Here is a 19,528-nt window from a genome sequence, read left to right as displayed (position 1 = left end):
GGACTGCCCTAGGTGCCCATTGGAGGCGTGTTTTTAGTTCTTTTTGTGTTCATGCAGCCAGCCAACTCGTTTTACAGAGATACGCTTTGGTCATTGCACCAGACAGGCCTGGCCTTGTTGCGGACTACTCCTATGATGTACACTTACTTGGAGATGCAGTCACCGTTTAGACAAGGGCTAAGTTGCTCAGTCCAACCTTGTACAGCATCAGACTTGGAGATGAGACTTGCCGCATACCATAGTGTGTGCACGATGCAATAGGTGTTTGTGTGTGTGTGTGTGTATGTGTGTGTGTGCACCTTGAGTATCAATGTAAGGTGTAAATTCAATGACTCGGCGCCACTGACTTCTAGCTGGGCTTGTCCGCTTTCATCAGCAATCTTTCCGCTCCATCGTACATAATCATCTCTCTCTTTCTCTCTCTCCTAGGCTGAAAACGGAGCCCTCGAAATACCCCGCGCCCAGCCGGCCCGAGCCAACAAAAACTCAAGCCAACAAAAACTCAAGCCAACATACCCCACGCCCATACCCGTGGTCGGTTAGCAAACGGGATACATGAACGGAGTATCCGTATCCGTATCCGTAGACAGTGAAAGAGATCTGTGTGCGCCATCCCACCCCTGCTCACCCCCCCCCCCCCCCCCCCTACACCTTCTCCTCTCACCTACTACTTCCCATCTTTCCCAAGTATGGATTTCGCTCTTGAACCAAACAGTCCCGAAGAAGCCTGATTCCTCTACCTCGAGCCTCTCATCACTCAACGCACATTCCATGTCCAATCCCAACCCCGGATCGACAATCCATCGACCGTATGCCCGTCGTCTGATTTGGCGCACCAGACGGTGAGTGATAGCGGTAACAGTAGTGGCACTGGTAGTGGGTAGTGGCAGGGGATAGTGGCAGTGGTGTTGGTAACCGGGTTCCGCCGCCCGGCAATCATGGGGTGCCGCCCGTCGGCGAGCTGCTTCGCCTGCAAAGTGCGGAAAGTCAAGGTTCGAACAGCCGCCCTCATGAAACCCCCCTCTGTTGCATGCGAACAGCTCCTCTGACGCCCTGTCCAGTGCGACCTGCGCAAGCCCTCATGCAACCGCTGTACGGGCCTGGGCCGGCCGTGTCCCGGCTACGCGGACCCGTGGGCCATGATGCATCGCCAGCAGAATGCGTCGGCCGCGCACCAGGTCGAGACTCGCGTCGCCCGGCGGCTCAAGGAGAGGGAGGACTCCAAGACGTCAAACGGCGGCGGAGCAAACTCGCCGGGGTCGTCGTCGGCGGCGGCGGAGGAGGAGCGGAGATGGCCCGCCGTGCCGAAGCCGTTCCAGGTTGACCCGGAGCTCGTGTCCCTCAACAAGTTCCACTCCACCTACGCGTCCGCCGGCGAGGTCGCCATGTTCGCCATGCTGCCGGGCCTCACGTCGGCGGGCAACCAGTCCGCCGTCTTCGACGAGGTGCTCCGGGCCACGGCGCTGGCCAGCTCGTCTCTCCAGATGCAGCAGTCGGGCCTCATGGTGCGCGCCAAACAGCATTACCGCCGGGCCATTATGAAAATCGGCGCGGCGTTGCAGAACCCGGCGACCGCGCAGGATGACTCGGTCGTCGTTGCTCTGCTCACGCTCGGCATTTACGAGGTAAATAGTTGTTGGCTTACGGTCTTACCGCAGTCGAGCCGGGCGGTCAGAGAGATGCACTCCCTCACTCACTCACTCACTCACTCACTCACTCACCCACTCACTCACAAACACACCCGGCTCGGCGAGGGGAGTTGTAAACCAGAAAAATTGACGCGGATTGCAGGCATTAATACCGGACTCGACACCGAAAAAGATCACGTCGCACTGCCGGGGGTCCTTAGTCCTCCTCCGGTATCGAGCCGAGCAGGGTGTTGCGAGCTCGCTCGACAACGGCCTGCTGACGTTTCTCATCCACCTCGGCGTAAGTGGCCAACAAGGCGCCCCTCCTCGCCCTGTGACAAACTTTTGATATGTGCTCAACTACGTGCAGATACTCGAGACATTCATCGGGCTGTACGGCCGGTCTTCCGTCCTGCCCGTCGTGAAGAACGCCCCCTGGGCAAGACATTGCGCCATGGAACCTCTACTCGAGCGAGCGATGGATTTCAAGGAGACGATTTGCAATGCACTGCTGTCCATCGAGACTTGGAGGTCGTCTGTCCCGCACATCCTCCAGACCGGTCTCGACATCATTCGCGACCTCGAGGCCGCCGCGAACTACAGCATCATGTCTCCCGGCCCGCGCAAGACCGGGGCGGACGAACAAGGCCTGAACAACTTCAATGGGCTGCTGAGCCGCAAGTCGTACGCGAGCGAGGCCATCGTCCGGGGCCTCTACCTGACAGTCCGGCTGCACGTCCTCGAGTACATCCTCGGTCTGTCGATGGCACTCGGCGAGCTGACGCGCGAGGAGCTCAGCATGCTCGCCAGCCTGCCGCACGGGCTGTCGGCGCTCGAGCAGGTCTGCGAGCAGATCCGCGTCGTCTTCGGGTTCGACGGCCGGGAGCCCGCGTCGCGCGAGCTGGGCATCGGCTTCAGCGCCTGGTGCATGTTCTGGCCGATGCTCGCCGTGCTCAAGTCCGGTTTCGCCGACAACGACACGAGGCTGTGGGTCATGGACAAGTGCGCGACGGTGAGCCGGGCGTCCGGGTTCGGCATGGCCATGTACCAGATGGGCTGGTTCGAGCAGAAATCTTGCAAGGCGGGTGCGACTGGGTGATTTGGGTTTGTCTTTTCGCTATGTGGTCTTTGAGGGTGCGGTTTGCCGGCGACCGGAGTTTGATATGTGTGTGTGTGTGGGAAATACCCGATGATGCCTGCTTCGATTCGGTTCGAATCCTGATATTCCATGAAATCAAAAGACTTTAAACTGTCGACTGCTGATGCTTGTGCATGTCCAACAGACCCTATCCGATGGGTGGCCGTGGGTGACAAGGAACACAGGGGATTTCGTCCACGTCGATTCTGAGGGTCGAGGATCATCGAGGCGCCGGCGGCGTCGGAGGCCGAAACGATAATGAACAACAGCTAGCTACAAGGGGCTTCGAATTATGGGCGACGACTTCTCGCGGCCCATGAACTCCTCTCAGTCTACCCCTCCTCTCCATATGTTTGCACATGTACTCTCCCGTAGAACGAAAGCTCACAGAGCCGAGCAGGAGGATCTCATCAACTTCGTATCCCCTGCCATACGCCGCCTTGTTTCACGTCCCAGCGACATCTTCCCTGGGGTGGCAAGAATGATATCTGGGATAGCGTAGGTAGTGACAGATGTGTTTGCGTGTGTGAGTGTGTAGGATTTCACTCTAATTCTCTGCCCAATGCATGTACATCAGCAGAAACCCCCTACGGATGCTCGCTCATCGTATCGGGCGATTGTTGCTGGATCATCAGTATTTCCGGGTCGCCTAAAGCTGATTGTATCACGTGATTTTTAATACTGGTCTGTGCCAGCTCATGTGGGGTGATGTCACATGTATCATTTCCCAGCTGCGGCCGATCGTGTCCCGAAATGGTCGCATCCGTTAATGCCTCTCGTCTCTTGCTCTCTTGGGACTCCTGCGCCAACCAACCTTTTGTCGGCCCAGTGCGACCAAAACAACGACGCGGCGAATTCGCAGCGCGAGCAATTTTTTTTTTCGTTCGCAATTGAGGAAGTTGTCGACGCTATTGGTGACAGCAGACTCGACATCACGAACGCTGGTTTTGAGCAAATTCCTTCCTCCAATACAGCTGCAGGGCGACGAAGCGAGACGTCAACCCACCAACACGATGCTGGGGCCGTGGGTGGTCTGGATCCTAAGCAAGATGCATGCCCAGCGGCGTGGCACGGATGTATTGCCTGGCTCGGGGGTTCTTTTGTGCATCTGAAGCCCATTGATCACGGCCGGCAAAGGCCTGTCTGTGTCTGCCCTGTCTGTCTGGCCAGCCATGGATAGACATCTCCGAGGCCGACTATCACCTATCCCTTTCCGATGCCTCATCGCCCTGAATGGCGCAGAAGAGGAGGCGGCCGGTCGAGCGCTAACCAATGTTACTAAGAAAACACTCCGATCCGGTAGGCCGCGCCAGTCGACGAGCCGTGATTGCTACTGCTTGGGCGTCGGGACGGGAACACGCAGATCCAGCACAAGTATCGCACGAGGCCAATGCACGCGCGGACCATTAGAGACACTGAAGAAAGCGAAAGCCATCTGCCTGCTGCTGCTGAAGAAACGGTGATGAAGAAACCTCAAGTTGCCACGGGGGTAGACAAGACAAGCACTAGCGGTGGAGAAGAGATGATGATGAATCGCAATGTTCCCGATCATGCGCGCATCTCGGGTTCGAACAAAGGCACAAACGCCTCGAGCGAGTGGCCACGGTTGACGCACAAAAGCCGCAACTCGAGGCAGCCACACAACAACACACACACATACGTCGCACACTCATGCAGAGCGGCAGGGCAGACGTCACAGCCACCGACCCCTCACCCCCCTCTAGCCAAGGACGGGATTGCCCCTCCTTCGCCCCCCAGCGCCAGCTACACAGAGTATTCAGGGTCCTGCCTGAACGAGACCGGCTGTGTGCCCTTCTCCTTGTTGACTCGGATCACGCTGGAAGATACCGGAATGCTCTCTTCGCCGCTCCGGCCACATGCTGGTAACCACCACCGGGATATCTCCTCTCAGCGATGCCATCTAGGGGTCCGAGCGCCAGCCGCAACCAATGCATCAAGAAAACGACTGGCTGAATCCTGGCGCCTCCCGCACAAAAAGCGCAACCCACTCGAACCTTATCCGGTAACGATGCGATAAGACGACGAGTCGCGGGGGCAGAAGCAGGAAGCCAGTCTCGGAGGGGATTGGCGGGCGTGAGACACCACATTATGCTGAGTCTCTTGACAGGATAACTCGCCGAGGTGATTCGGATCCCCCCTCCATGGACATCCATGCCATCCCACAACAGAAGGACGACGACTGGCCACGGTCAACGCACAAAGGCCGCAAACCCCACCTTGCCCACCTCAGTCCTGAGCGTAACGACGCTGGCCTTGTGTTTCCGCACAAACGGCGCATCCGCCCAATGACGCCCCCCCAATCCGGCTCCATCTGGCCACCCTCATCTGACATCCGACCCCTCCTCCTGTTACTCTCCCACGGCCGACGGCCCCCCCTCGTCCTCTGACTGTGAGTCTGCGGTGGCTGTTGGGAGAGCGACTCTGGATATATAAGTGCATGCTTTCTTACCCTCCTCCGTCTCAATCTGATCTCCACAACGCGAACATCCAAGCTCATCACATCATCATCAACCAAACAACTTCCTTTTTTTAACTCAAACCCAAACCCAACCAACTACCATCAAAATGAAGGGTGACTGCGGCTGCTCCGGCACCTCTAGCTGTACGTTACTACTCCCTTTTTATGCTCCATCACGACATTCGTGTCGGCGATGATGACAGCGGCGCTAACCTGTCCCCAGGCAACTGCGGCGCTGGCTGCAAGTGCTCCTCTTGCGGACACTAAGCAACACAATACCTGCTTCATTGACGACCTTTCTATAACGATCCACGACCTTCCTGCGTTACTGCTTTCCACTGCGGTTTCGTCTTCTCCCGACAGACGTTGACTACAACCCATTTTCTTGTTTTCGGGAACGGAACAGGGTTCTTATTTGTATGGTTTAGGCGGAAATGGACCTTGGTAGTGTTGCATCGGCGGACGGTGTTCTCGTTTCCTAATCGGATCGGGCCTGTTGACCAGTTTAGTCGCTCACTTGAATGAATTCCTTTGAGTCGTCGAGTCCGTTTTGACGTCTGTCGTCTGGTATTAGTGACTTGTCTGGCTCCTCGTATGCCGTCGAGGTGAAGCTTCCACGAACTCAGGATGGTCCATCGCAGATAACGGAACCTGAAGCTGCTGGACCATTACAACACAGGGCGCATTGATGGTGACGCCTTCCCTCTCTTTATAGTTGAACTGCTGTGCCCTCAAGGTGCTTGCGCATGTCAACCTTGATTGCCTCGAACCCCTCCTTTCCATCCTTGACATCTCGTCCCCCCATTTGAGCCTCTTCTCCTCTGACCGCTTCTATGATGAGCGTGGGCCCCCCGCCCCGCCCCGCCTTGGCCCTGTGGCCCTCTTCGCGACCCCTCTGAAGCCCTGGTGCCGCCACAGATCGTCACCCTCAACTCAAAACACACCTCACTCTCCCCCCAGCAACCAGAGGCCGCCGCCACTGTCGTCTTACGTTCTCCGATAGACCGCCGCATCGAGACAGAAATCACGTCAGCCCATCAGCTCCGATGGACCTCGTGAGTCCCATCGCCCAAGGACAGACACAATACTACATCCCGAGTCGGGCCCCGCGAGAGGCAGCGCTACGAAAGAAAACGGAGCGCACCGGCCAATGCCCGCAAGCCACGGCCTCCGTCCCCCCCGCCGAACCTTGACTCCTTAGGGACTCTGATAGGTCGGACCCCCCGAGCGGGAAACCGGGGGTGTCGAGTCGTTCAAGGGAAGAAAGGGGTCCAGGGGCTCATTCAGTCGGCCGGCAGCCGGGCCCTCAGCTGAATGGGCGACTGACTGTTCACTTGACAAGACATTCCACGCCGCCCCGCCCCCTCCCAAAGTGGAAGAAAACAGAAGACCCTTCATCTTTTTGTTTTTGTTTATTTTTTCCGTTCTTGTCATCTTCCCCCACTGGCCGGCGAAGACGACCCGGGCATGGCCCTTCAAAGACAACCCCAAACTGAAATGACCTTGCCTGTCCCCCTCAGTTGCTTGCCTGGCTCTTTGAGCGGTTCGTGCTCTGGACTCCAAGGGGTCATTCTTCCCCTCTTCTGCAGCTAGGGGAATCTGAGAGGTGAGGGGGGGGTGGACTGACTTGGCCGTGAAGACATGCAGGCATGGTATTATGTCTATTGCTGCAGCGCGTGAGTCGTGGCCATGGCATGGCATACTACGCGCTGGTCATGATCCAAGAGTCCAAAGGCAAGTTTTGGATGCCCCCTTCACGCCTTGCATCACTGAAGATGCGGCCGCGAGAGGCAACCAACTGCGTCATGGCTTGTCAACTTCATCATCTCTGTCTCTCTCTTTCTGTCTCTCCTCTACCACACAACCGACCCAGGCGCGCGGCTGCCTCCCGCCGGCCAAGACATCTCCATCCCGCTCCTGGCCTCATGGGCGTCGTCCCGCAGGAGGGAGGCCGCGTCATCGCGACACACACATACACACACACACACACACACCCCCTTCGCATCTCACCCGGCACTCTTTTCTTTTCGTTCTTCCGTATTCCACAACGTGTCCCTCTTTCGAGCCCTGGATGCCTACATACGCACCCACCCATGCCCGCCAAGCGGCCCCCATTGCGAGCCCTCGGCACCCGCTTGCCGGCGGGGTCCAGTCTCCCGAAGCGTATCCAGTCCCACACCGCATGATCAACTCAATGGCAACAGACAGTTACTCACTGAACACTATATCCCTTTAGCGTCCGGCAAGCCCGTGAATCGTTTATTTGTGCCTGCGAGAGAGAGCTACCCCTCCATCCCACTAAAGCTCCCCTCCCCGTTCCGCCCCTTTCCAACCAACGAGCTCCCGAAGCTCCTACCCCTGCAAAGCGGAGGAGGCTCTTGGCTCCACGACGACGACACTCGTTGGTGGAAGAAGGGGGTCATTGTATGTAAGTGCGTATGTACGTGGTGTTTGGCAGAAGCAAACCGAAACAATGGAACTCGGGGAAGCAGTGTAACAGATGGCCTGGCAATCCAAACGATTTGACACGAAAACGGAGAGAAGGATAGTAGACAGGCATGGGGCATATCTCCTCAGAGGACGAACCACACAAACCCCTCCCCTCTCTCCCTTCCCAAGGTCCCCGAGAAGTCCCCATGGCGTGAAAGCAAGCGTGACGCGATCGCCAAGGCCTCAAACACCACGCCCGTCCAAGACCGCTCTTTCCCCCTCCACGTGTCTACAACACCAATTGCGCGTGGGTTCTCCAGTGAATACGATGGAGGAGGCCTCTCGCCCCTCCGGTTGAAGGAGCTCCTACCTGCTGCTCCATCAGAGCTCCTTCTCTGTTTGGACCGAGACCGCTGGGGAGGCCGCCGGGGGGGGGTCTTGACGATCCTCCTCCTCGGGATGTCTATAAAAGTCACCACACCTCTCCCACACACACGTCCAGCAGCTACACATCAAACACACACACACACGCATACACACGCACACCAATCCAGTCAACATGTCTTTCCACGCCTCTGCTGAAGATATCCGCGTCGACGACGGCCACATCCTCCGCGCCCGCCTCTTCAACGGCGAGGGCGAGGCCGTCGACGCCGAGCTCAACCTGAACGACGTCCTCGGCAACAACAACGGCTCCTTTGAGTGGGGTGGTGGTGGTACGTTTTCTCCCTTTCATTCATTTCCCGTCCCGTATGCCCTTCCGTGACCGCGGCTGACCGACGCCCGCTCGTCCAACAGGCTTCGCCGACTCGGCCGAGAACATCCACTTCGAGCTCGAGGGCGGTGACAACGTCCCCATCCTCCGCGCCCGCCTTTTCAACGTTGAGGGCGAGGCCATCGACGCCGACGTCAACCTGTCGGAGCGCATCGGCAACAACGACGGCAACTTCCACTTCAACTGTTGGTCTCCCCCTTCCAAGCCGACCGACCGCGTGATAGATATTGTTTTTGTGCTGACATTTAACCACAGAAACGATGACCTTTTGACGATGAGATGCGAGACTGAGGAGGCGGAGATAGTGGAGGAATATCCGTATTATGGACTTGAGCGTTTTTGCTTACACGCGCGTGACGAGGGATGACGATACACACATACATGCCCGATGGGCCGGACTATGTAGCCGAGTCGACATCAATTGAGATGCTCGCCCGCTGAGGGCTGAATTATTTTACAATACCGCTGCATTCGCGTGAGGGGGACGTCTTCTGGAGAGTCGCGAGTAGAACATGTCGTGAGGGGGGCGGACTGGAAGCCATTCAACGCATCTTTCCCGTCTAGGTTGAACCAAAGCAACCCCCCCCCTTGTTAGAAGATGGTCTAAGAGAAGACCTCAGCAAGACTTCATGCCTACGACGTACGATTAATTGGTTGAAGATCCTCAACCTCACTACTGCCGCTGTTTTCCTACCCGTATTGCACCCGATGGGATAACTAAAAAAGGCCCAGGGTTTGCCTGTCTCGCTTTCGCGTTAGCCACCTACATCTACCTCTACCCCTCCATCACAAAATGTCTAGCCACAATCATTGCTATGCTACCCCTCAACTTTAACAACATATAACTTTGCCAATGCAGTCAAGGTCTGCAAACTAAACTCACGATATTGGGGTCAGCGGGGTTGGTGCATTTCTCAAGGTTGGAGGACGTGTACGATGTACCTATTTGATTCCCAGCCCACCCCCCCCCCCCCCCCCCCCCCCCCATTGACTTCGACTTCCGAATGGTGTCACCGCGCAGGGTAGCGCCAATCAGAGAAACGTAGAGCATCGTAAGTTTGGAAACAAAGCAAGTGTGTAATCACCAGTCGCATGCAGAGAAACAGGGTCTTATCTAGAACTCTGTGTATGAACGCTAGTAGGCAGTCAATGGGATATGCCTTGCATAAGAAGATGAGTCTCCCTCGCTCTACCACGCGTGAAGAGTGTACCCGAATCAAAAGTGACATGGGGAAACACACAAGCTCGCCTTTTTCAGTTATACAAAGTCATTCTGTTCACTATCGCAACAATACCTATCGGAATGGAAATGACGGCTGCTAGCTATAAAGAGCCTCTCGCGAAGTACAGCTCCCTCGAACAAACAACAGAAGACCTCGACTTCGACGCCGAGTTCCACATTGATGACTTCAGCCTCGAAAAACGACAAGATTATGATCGCGATAAAAGTACTCGCCAGCATCTGCAAATAGCATGGATCCAGGGAGTGTTGCTTATTGTACTCGCCGGCTACACTTTGTTTCTTTGGTTCCAACTGCGACACGAGAGAAACATACGTTTAGGAGCCGACCCAAGTGGGTTTGTTCCTCGAGGTTAGTTTTGCTTACATCGAACCACTTACTAGTGTCTTTGTTAACAGGAAGTAAACGTAAACGGACAGAGGTCGGACAGCCTCTGCATTGGGCCAAGTACAACGAAGAAAGCGACCCACACCACTTCAGCTCAAGCGTGTTTGACACGCTCGAGAACATACATGCAGCAGCTAGAGTGATAAAGACCATGCATGGTAAAAACCCCTAAAACCCGTATCAAGTTAAAATAGCCCGTCGAAGATTGATGTACCTATCAGCCTCGAACGTCCGGACGAATGGGAGACACGCGACCTACATGGACCTCAACGACGAGGTGCAGCCACTACCTGTGTACGTGACTGAGAAGGCAACTGAGATGTACACCATTAGAGCCTTCCATCAAATGCATTGTATAGTAAGTACCATGTAAACGCATGTTGCTACCTATGTGCAGGTACTGGAGGAGGAACCCCCCTACAACTAAGTCGATACCTCGTTTCTCGGCGCTAAGAAAGACTTGCAGTACATCCTTCTCGAAGATATCGGCTACAAAACGCATAACAAAACTTCAAAGTGGGAGCAGGGCCACGTGATACACTGCCTAAACGTCCTGCGGGCAACGGTGGAATGCTTGGCAGACGCCGCCCCGATCTCCTATGTGCACGGAAGAAGAGTGGGACACGCGACGGACGGCCAGCAGATGCAGTGCCGGAACTTTTCCGCGCTCGTTGATTGGGTCAATGATCCCGTGCGTGTGTCGAGGTGGAACATTACCGAATTGGACGACAAGCCGGATCTCTTTGACGAAATCGTGAACTAGTGTGTTGGGGCATGTTTGTACCAAGTCGAGTCCATTGCTCAGGTAAAGGGAGAGAGAAATAAGGGACCACTAGTGGGATAGGTAGGTGGGACAGAGCGACTACTTCGTTAATTTGGGGTTCCCACTCCTGAAAGTCCGGTAGCCGAGGTGGGCTCGACGATGCCCGCGGAGCCGGGCCAGACGCCCAAAGTCCGCATGGCCTCCACATATGCTATTACAAACCCGGGATGGAAATCAACCGCCCCTATGTGCCGCCCGCAACGCTTGATTATTAAACAAGTCTCTCTGGAAAAACTCAAAACGGCGGGGATTATGTGACGGGCGACTGTTCTCAATCACGTCCGTCCAAATTGTCAGACTTAGCACATCCCGGTGTCCCGCCGTGGTTTCCATGCAACCGGCATCGACCTCTTTTCCGGCGCCTTCCTACTCGATGAGACGAGAAAGACGACCTGACGGCTTTCGATTGTTGTTGGTGTTCCCCGGCCGCTGGGGCGGGATGTCTGTTCTCAACCTTCTGCGACCAATGACTCGTCAGTAGTCACCGTAGATAGGTGTGCCGCACGCCGTGCGGAGTCCGTCGTCGGAGTTTCACTACCAACTCCTCCTCTGCGTCGGTGAGCGCGACTTCGAGGGTGGATAGCTAGCCAATATCGAAGAAGGAAGTAAGAGAATCGAATGGCCCGGACGTACTATCACCGCCGGCATCGCTAGTATAAATTGAAATCCAAAGAACTATATAAGGTGCCCGGCTTGTTGTCGATTTCAAAATCCAGATCAAAAAGACATCGAGAAGCACCCATAGTAACCAAAGAATCCATTGAACAAACACCATGCCCAAAACGTTTGTACTTCCACTCCCCTTGTACATCTGGAAAAGGATCAAAATCTTACGAATACAACAGACTCGAACAACAGTTTTCGGAGCTCACGAAAGCGGGCCGAATTGAAGAGGCCGCTGTCATTGCTGTCTTTGATCAGCTTAAAGCCATCCCCCCCGAGTTTATGCTGGGCAAGTGGGACGGATTCCCCATCGACACCAGCCATACTGCCACTCAACAGCCATTCAAATGGGCTGGCAAGGACTTCCGATCTCTCGACGATGTCGACCCTGTGATGGTGTGGGGAGAAGACGGCAGCCGGACTTGGAATGCTGATTTCGGCCATGCACAGGTATGTCGATGTTCCACGCACACAACCTGATCGTACAGTGAACACGGCTGACAGTACCTATCAGGTACGCGAAATCAAGTATCGCGGTCTCCTCACTGCCGGGATGATCTACGACGACTTCCCACGCATTGATTCCTTCCGGTTTGTGGACGAAAACACTGTGCTCGGCGCCATGGAGGACAAGAACATTGAAAACAACCGGCCGGTGTGGTTTTACATGAGGAGGATGTGAAGTCGCAATCCACAGGACTAGAGTAGGGGCATAGCAAGGTGGAAATCCATGTTTGAATGTGCATAGGTGAGGTGATTTGCCCATATGTAAAGTAGGTAGGGTGATCTGTATGGTCACCTTATGGCAAATTGGCCCCGCAAGGCTCGCAAGGGGTTCCGAATGTCACACTATACAATGGCATGGCTGTATGTTGCGTTAGCAGCGTCTCACAACCGGAAACCGCCTGTACATTGGGAGTAAGATGTGCTGTATGCTGTGTGTGTATGTGTGCTGTGCGTCTGTGTAGTTATCACTACGTACTTAGGACTGCTTTCGCGAGACAATCTTGCTAATCAGCTCTGTTTTGCACAGTCGTTATAGTTACTATATTCTAGGATCATGACGCGTCAGACTCGCCCTGTCAAGGAAAACCCGCAAAGCAACCAAGGCGGGTGGCTCGGGGTTTAACGCAGATACAACAAGCCAGACTATCGGATGGACCCAACCCTATAGTGAGCGGTATTTACAATGTTTTTAGGAAGTAAATCACTATCCTGGCTGTTAAAATTCAGAGAGGCACATGGAACGGAAGAACCAGGTGTCATGAGCAGGTCAGGACATCAAACTACGCCATCGAGCAAAAGCTTCATGTTACAGTCAGCCGCCCGACAGATCATTTTTCCTGCTGATAGGAGATGGAAATGGGTATCCAAAGTCGATTCTTGCGTACAGTATAGAGTGCCCACCTGTTGGGCGCCGCTTCGTGCTTGGCTAGGGCATTGTCCGCTTTGATAAGCACATTCACCATTAGAATCTGTCACATACGACCATACCCACTGGAAAACTCGGGATCCCGTCCGCTCTCCCATAGATAAGCCAGTGAGGGCCGGATTAGTAGTTGGGTCGGTGACGACCAGCGAATACCTGGTGTTGTATGTTTTTGACTTTTTCAATTAGTGTTTGCCGAAGTCGACGGACGCTCCACTCACTAGACTTGCAACAAAAGTCTCTTTATCTACGCTCTTCTTTCTTAAAAACTCTTATCAATGAGTTTAGGAATAATAGCTATAAAGTATTTTTCTTTACTTTTAATAAAATTAAAGATTAGTTAAGTATACAAATATATCTCTTAGGTTTCTAATCTAGTTTTTTTCTACTATTCTAGCCTTATGATAGTAAATATAAACCAACTAATTATTAATAATGAAGAGTGGGGTAGGAAATTTAGGGACAGCTAATTCATATTTGCATTTGTAAAGTTGTAAAGTGGAGCGTTTCGGATTAACGTCGGGACGCTTCCGCTCTCTGCCGGACCCCGCTATCCGGGCATGGTTGTTGATATAAGAACGACTTCATAATAGGAATCAATCAATCATCTTTAGGGCAGGCGTAGCATTTAGATTTCGCAACTGGACCCCGATAGCCTCGTCCTGAACCTGTCTTTGCAGCCGCCGCTTTGGCGAGGACGCTACCGCATTGTGACTTCACAACCCACCGTCTAAGGCGTTGGCTAGTCTCGTTTCGCTTTTCAACGTCCTCTCTACCTCCCTGTCGGTATCAACATCCAACCCCTTTTGTCTGCTTGAGCGAGTCCTGTCCCCCACAGCGAAGGTGTTTCTGTACGGCGACACATCGGGCACTCCCCATACTATGGACGTTTCTCCTCATCAAGTTGTCACGGATCTGACCGTATGGATATCTCCAACAACCTCTCCCTCCTCTTGCAAACTGGACCCGCGAAAATGGCACCTCATGGAGAAAGATCTCTACCTGTATACATCCCAGCAAAGTACATGGCTGTATGTAGCGCTAGCGAATGAGGAAAACCTTGAAGCTGAGGACCTACTGGTTATGGATATCAGAGTCGGCGATCCGCCTCCCAACCATAGCTCAGGTCGTTCATGGGAGAGTCGACCTGGCGGAATCTGGGTGTTAAGAAGCATGTTCTCTCGCATAAATGGCAAGTATGTCACAGAGGTGGACGTTCTTTTTGGCAAGGATGCCGTTGACCCGCGACCACAATGGGCTCTCATGCCATCATCCCTCCAACTTGGTCAGCCAAAGGTACCGGTGGCAAGACTTAGCATACTCCACGGCAGGGTCAGGCCGAAAGCAGATGATCGGCCGGTTTTAAGGGTAAGGGAAGATGGCAAATTCAAGATTGTCCAGATCTCTGACACGCACATGGTCACCGGTGTCGGGGTATGCAGAGATGCTATTGATGCCGATGGAAAAGATTTGCCAGAAATCGAGGCTGACCCACTTACGGTTGACTTCATTTCAAGGACCTTGGACGTCGACAAACCGGACTTTGTGATCCTTACTGGAGATCAGTTGCACCACGACATCCCCGACAGCAAATCTGCGCTCTTCAAGGTGGTTGCTCCTATCATCGAGCGTTCAATCCCATTCGCAGCCGTCTTTGGCAATCATGATAGTGAGGGCACTCACGCATTATCACGTGAGTAATCTCTTCGCACTCTCTCACAAACGGGGTAGACTGCCCTGCTCCCCACGATACTGATGCATACCATGATGAGTTGGGGCTTGGAAATGATAGCTGTTCCTTGTTGCTGACTAGATTGCAGGCACGGAACAAATGTCAATACTTCAGAATCTGCCTTTCAGCCTCTGCGAACCAGGCCCAGAGCATGTTGACGGCATTGGCAACTTCTGCCTCCAGGTCCTGGCTCCCGCACCATCACAGATCCCGGTATCGACTTTATATTTCCTGGACTCGCACGGTGAAATTTCAAGCAAGATACGCACACCCGATTATGACCCTATCAAGCAAAGCCAAATTGACTGGTTCACGGACACTTCTCGCGCGCAACGACTAGCGGGTGAGAAGGACGATAACGAAAACAGCAGCTTTCATCTGTCTTTAGCTTTCCAGCACATCCCTCTCCCCGAATTCCGTGACCCCAATCTTAGTATACGCAACGGCCAGCGGAGGGAGCCTTCTGAAAGCCCCAGTCTCAATTCCCATTTCTACGACGCTTTGGTAGAAGGAGGCGTGTCAGCATTGGGCTGCGGGCACGACCACGTGAATAATTTTTGCTCTCTTCTGCCACAGCAAACGCCGCAGAATGGCTCAAGAACCCTTCCCTCTGGCCCCTGGTTGTGCTATGGAGGTGGTAGTGGGTTTGGGGGATATTGTTCGTATGGCGGAAAGCGATATCACCGAGGGACGCGGGTTTGGGAACTCGTTCCAAATGACGGGAGCTTGAAGACTTGGAGGTGGGTCGAACATGCCATGGACAGAGTTGATGAGCTGGTGCTTGTGGAAGGTGGAGTGGTGGTTGATTCTCTGGGGAAGATGAAGACGGAAACGATGTAGTGATGCGGGAAACGGCGACAAGACGGCTGTCCCCCTCAGAGGGGAACACTTTGATGAGGCCTTGAAAGGTTTCACGCCAGTATCGCTGCGAAACATGTCCCTTGGAACCTCAACCACAAGGTTGGATTCCATTGGCGGCATGACGGAGACTAGAAGGGTTCTGCTGGAGACACTCGAGTGCCTGACAAGATATGCACCGATTTTCGCCCAATTCCCCCTTCAGCTCCGGTCCGGCCTTCTTCTATACGGATACCTAGGATGCGGCAAGACTCTTCTTGCGAGCGCTGTTGCTTGCCGGCGAGTGCGGCCTTAACTTTATCTCCTTTAAGAGTCCTGAGGTTCTAAACAAATATATCGGCGCCTCCAAAAAGTCTATCTGCGACTTATTTGACCGTGCAGCTGCCTTGAGGCCCTCTGTGCTTTTCTTTGACGAGTTTGATTTGATGACTCCGAAGCGAGGAAGCGACTCGACGGGCGTAATAGACTGAGTCGTGAACCACCTTTTGACTTAGATGGATGGTGTTGAGGGCCTATCTGGCGTTTATGTTCTGGCTGCTACGTCCAGACCTGATCTTATTGACCCTGCGCTTCTCCGTCCGGGTCGTCTGAATACGTCGCTTTTTATGTGATCTGCCGAATTTCGAAGACAGGGTTGATATTCTTAAGTGACTTCTCCGCAAAATGAGACTCGTGGAAGAACTGGCGGCCGAACTTGACGAGAAACTAACGGAGGTAGCAGCCAGAACGCAAGACTATTCCGGAGCAGACTTGCAGACCCTCATCTCCAACGCATAGTTGGAAGCCATCCATGAGTACCTTGGAGACGAAGATCCCATCTCTAGCCCGGCGACGAAGACTAATGCAATGGTTCGAGGCGTTGAGGCGATGCGGAAGACAAGCATGGTTCAATTTCGATTCGGCGAGGGCGACAATCCGCTGGACTTGGAATCCAGTTCAGGCACACGACAGAAACAACTCAGAAAACTTGCCGAGTATTAGGAGACTATCGCGAGGCTGCGTTCTAGAAAAAAGTCAGCACGAGCCGCTCGCCGTGGACTACGACTCCAAAACGACAAGAAGTTGACGGAGAGCATAACAAATCTGAAGTCCTGCTGGTGTGGAGGCATCTAGAGAGATGCCTACATGTTTCGCAGGCGAGTATCAAAGCGGATGACAAACAGCGGCTGAGTTTAGTATATCACGAGTTTCTTGGTGGAAGGGCTACTGAGCTGAGAAATGGCCAAGGGGGGACACCTGTCGGGAGCCGAGGGGCTTTAAGGTAGAGGAAGTATTTAATTACAATTACATGATAGTACCTTCAATTCAATTTCATTTATTAGACGGCATCCTTTAGTATATATGTCGTGATGGCCTCACGCAAGTGGGACTGCTTGCTGCAGCCGATCCGGCGGCCGGAACCGTAACAACAGACATTTCGTACCCTACGGCAAGATAGGCCTGCTTCGAACCAAGAAACCGCCGCTCCGCCCGTCAAATAGATAGAGGCTGCAAGTGTCAAAAGTGGTGGCCTTGGACCACACACGTGACAATAAGAGGGTAGATCCTAGGGACAAATGCGCAGCCATGCTTAGGAAATGTTCTATAAACATTAATTAAATAGATCTAACTACCTAAAAGTAAGTTTTTCTATACTAAGGGATACGGCTTAGGTAGGATAAGGCTACTACTAGTAGAACAATCGTGTTGCCCCGACACCGCGGAAGCAAGAAATGTGGAAGTGCAATGTAACGCGAACTTTATGCTTCAACCCACAATTGCGGGATGATACAGCGCGGTATGCCGGAGTTTGATGGCCTGCTGTCACATTCAGCGCGGGCGACGCCGAGATCTGTCCTAGAAGCCCAGCAAAGTCAAACTCCCCGACCGTGATCGGCAACATGTTGTATAACTCATGCGTTCTCTGCCAGAGAGGGGGGGAGGGGGGCAGGGGGTTACACAAGCCATGGTCCCAAGTCCGATCTGAGCGGCTAACTCGTCGCCAGCACTCATGCTCATCAAATACCTCTCAGAGGACCAGCCCAATACATCTCCCGGTCTAAATCGTCACGGTGTGAATGAAACCCTCCTTTACCAAGGCTTGTAGGAGAGTCAGCGACGCTCGAGCCAGGCCTCTCAGATGTCAGAGCAAGAATCGATGATATTCCATATGTTACAAAGAGTACAATATCTGTACAAGCCTCTTCTATACCAGACACGTTCCTCTCCTTTTCTCCGTCCGCCTCTCCGCCTCTCCGCGTCTGCCCCTGCCCTTCCTCTCCCCATCTTATGCTTCCGCCGCCGGACCACCCAGCTCCGCTCATGCCCGGCCCTGGATCCATTTCCTCTGCACCGGCTTGGGGAGGTGCTCGTGGCCCGTGACGGGCAGGCCGCGCTTCTCGAGCTCCTCCGTGATGACCTTCCACCGGCCGACGGCCGTCTCCTTGTCGATGGGCGTGACGCGGCGGTCGTGGATGCGCACGTTGGGTAGCTCGAGCAGCGCGCCGCGCTCGCGCAGCGCGTCCGCCACCTTTGTCGGCTTGGGAGGCTTGACGATGGTGCTGATGAGGTCAGCCACCGTCTTGATCTGCGCGAGCTTGGCGTCGTGGACGTGGTGTCCCGTCAGTTGGAGGACGCGCTTGTGGACCTGCGAGTATTCCGAAATGTTAGAGCGGTGCAATCCCGTGGCACACGAGAAAGGGAGTGGGGTTTCGGCTTACGGCGAACTTGAGCTGCACGTCTTCCAGGGAGGCGCTCTTCCAACTCGGGTCCCACTGCTTGGCCTTCTCCTTGGCCTCCTCGGGCGTCAGGTAGTCCTCGAGCTCAGCGTCTCTAGGCTCGATGGTAGATACGCGGCTGATGGCGTTCACGACGTCGGCGTCGCCCTCGAGCGCAAGGCTGCCATCCTCCTGCAGATTCAAACGGACCTTCATCGCGCGGTTAAAGTTCTTGCGGCCGCCCTTGGCCCAGGCGCCCGTCAGGCGGTCCTTCCGCGTGCGCTCGACGGCGAGCACCTCGACAACGGCCTGCCGAACCAGCGCCTCACAGACATCGGCGTCGAGGACCTTGCCGCCTCGCGCGAAGGCGACGTAGTGGCTCTCCTTCCCCCATCGGCCCTCCTGGTCCCACCAGCCGTCGAGGCCGCCGATCTCCTCGAGCCCCTCGACGGACTGGGCCGGGATATAGCCCTGCCCCTCAACCTCCTTCTCAGTCGGCGCCCAGGTACGCGGGTTCTTGATCTTGCTCGTCAGCCGGGTGACGACGTTCTTCCGCTGTCGGTCGCTCTTCTGCGCATTGGTGTAGCCCTGGGCCTCGGCTTCGTACGCTGCCAGCTCGGCCTCGGCTTCGGCGAGCTCGCGCTCGAGCTGCTTCTGACGGAGGACCTGGGACGACTCGTTCGCGTAGGGATCCTCGGGCCCTGGAGCCTCGCCACCTTTCCAGAGAGCCTTGCGGAGGCGGCTATGCGTTGCGGGTGTTGTCGAGAGGGTCCTCCGTGCTGCGGCCTGGATGGGGAGGGTTGCTGGTGCGGCGGCGGCGCAGGTGCAGTGGGTCGGGGCCACGGCGAGCAGGCTCGGCTGCGGGAAACGCGGTATACGGCGCATCATGAGCGGACTTTTGTTGGTTGTATGGGAGCGCGGCGGAGGTAGGGAATGTACGGGTTTGTGAGGAACGGTGGTTTCCTCTCCAAAGACGGGAGACGGAGGCGTAGCACGAATGTTGCCAGAGGGAGCTGCCGTCTCCAATTGAACTTTTTTTGGATGCTGGGGTCGGGCTGGCGAATCAGGGGCCGTTGAGCTACAGCCATGTGTGCACCGCCATAACAGGGGTGTTAACTGCTGGGCGGGGGTGTGCAGCCGGGCCGGGTGTGGCTGGTGCATCCATTACCTTTGGCGCCTCAGCAGCCATCGACGGCGACGACCTCATCCGTCTTGAGGGGGACTGTGTCGCGACGGGGAGAGCAAGCAG

At 54.8% G+C, this 19,528-nt stretch overlaps 8 protein-coding genes across 8 annotated transcripts; 7 read left to right on the top strand and 1 right to left on the bottom strand.

Annotated features, from left to right (window-relative positions):
• Window positions 1-648: 648 nt before the first annotated feature.
• Window positions 649-3,343, top strand: CDEST_11648 (Putative zn(2)Cys(6) fungal-type DNA-binding domain-containing protein). The gene is made up of 4 exons (XM_062927804.1): window positions 649-992; window positions 1,062-1,625; window positions 1,792-1,929; window positions 1,999-3,343. The coding sequence occupies exons 1-4, from the start codon at window positions 939-941 to the stop codon at window positions 2,725-2,727; spliced, it is 1,485 nt and encodes a 494-aa protein (XP_062783855.1). The 5' UTR covers window positions 649-938; the 3' UTR covers window positions 2,728-3,343.
• A 3,995-nt stretch (window positions 3,344-7,338) lies between these two features.
• Window positions 7,339-8,117, top strand: CDEST_11647 (uncharacterized protein; the record flags this gene model as incomplete). The annotated part of the gene is made up of 4 exons (XM_062927803.1): window positions 7,339-7,408; window positions 7,482-7,669; window positions 7,865-7,960; window positions 8,061-8,117. The coding sequence occupies 4 exons, from the start codon at window positions 7,339-7,341 to the stop codon at window positions 8,115-8,117; spliced, it is 411 nt and encodes a 136-aa protein (XP_062783854.1).
• A 117-nt stretch (window positions 8,118-8,234) lies between these two features.
• Window positions 8,235-8,741, top strand: CDEST_11646 (Putative cyanovirin-N; the record flags this gene model as incomplete). Its single annotated transcript, XM_062927802.1, has 3 exons — window positions 8,235-8,391; window positions 8,474-8,635; window positions 8,737-8,741. 3 exons carry the CDS (start codon window positions 8,235-8,237, stop codon window positions 8,739-8,741), a joined length of 324 nt encoding a protein of 107 aa, XP_062783853.1.
• A 1,018-nt stretch (window positions 8,742-9,759) lies between these two features.
• CDEST_11645 (uncharacterized protein) lies at window positions 9,760-10,250 on the top strand (the record flags this gene model as incomplete). The annotated part of the gene is made up of 2 exons (XM_062927801.1): window positions 9,760-10,042; window positions 10,111-10,250. The coding sequence occupies 2 exons, from the start codon at window positions 9,760-9,762 to the stop codon at window positions 10,248-10,250; spliced, it is 423 nt and encodes a 140-aa protein (XP_062783852.1).
• Window positions 10,251-10,286: 36 nt separating this feature from the next.
• Window positions 10,287-10,841, top strand: CDEST_11644 (Putative mycotoxin biosynthesis protein UstYa; the record flags this gene model as incomplete). Its single annotated transcript, XM_062927800.1, has 2 exons — window positions 10,287-10,436; window positions 10,545-10,841. The coding sequence occupies 2 exons, from the start codon at window positions 10,287-10,289 to the stop codon at window positions 10,839-10,841; spliced, it is 447 nt and encodes a 148-aa protein (XP_062783851.1).
• Window positions 10,842-11,104: 263 nt separating this feature from the next.
• On the top strand, window positions 11,105-12,311 carry CDEST_11643 (Putative GXWXG domain-containing protein). Its single transcript, XM_062927799.1, has 3 exons — window positions 11,105-11,685; window positions 11,747-12,014; window positions 12,079-12,311. The coding sequence occupies exons 1-3, from the start codon at window positions 11,675-11,677 to the stop codon at window positions 12,244-12,246; spliced, it is 447 nt and encodes a 148-aa protein (XP_062783850.1). The 5' UTR covers window positions 11,105-11,674; the 3' UTR covers window positions 12,247-12,311.
• Window positions 12,312-13,614: 1,303 nt separating this feature from the next.
• CDEST_11642 (Putative calcineurin-like phosphoesterase domain, ApaH type, metallo-dependent phosphatase) lies at window positions 13,615-15,922 on the top strand. The gene is made up of 2 exons (XM_062927798.1): window positions 13,615-14,686; window positions 14,814-15,922. Exons 1-2 carry the CDS (start codon window positions 13,876-13,878, stop codon window positions 15,563-15,565), a joined length of 1,563 nt encoding a protein of 520 aa, XP_062783849.1. The 5' UTR covers window positions 13,615-13,875; the 3' UTR covers window positions 15,566-15,922.
• Window positions 15,923-17,703: 1,781 nt separating this feature from the next.
• On the bottom strand, window positions 17,704-19,299 carry CDEST_11641 (Putative large ribosomal subunit protein mL50). Its single transcript, XM_062927797.1, has 2 exons — window positions 18,283-19,299; window positions 17,704-18,209 (listed from the first exon to the last, which is right to left on the bottom strand). Exons 1-2 carry the CDS (start codon window positions 19,165-19,167, stop codon window positions 17,883-17,885), a joined length of 1,212 nt encoding a protein of 403 aa, XP_062783848.1. The 5' UTR covers window positions 19,168-19,299; the 3' UTR covers window positions 17,704-17,882.
• Between the last annotated feature and the right edge of the window lie 229 nt (window positions 19,300-19,528).

Source organism: Colletotrichum destructivum, chromosome 7 (assembly GCF_034447905.1).
Source record: "Colletotrichum destructivum chromosome 7, complete sequence".
Lineage (NCBI taxonomy): Eukaryota > Fungi > Ascomycota > Sordariomycetes > Glomerellales > Glomerellaceae > Colletotrichum > Colletotrichum destructivum.
This window is presented reverse-complemented; position numbering and strand designations above follow the sequence as displayed.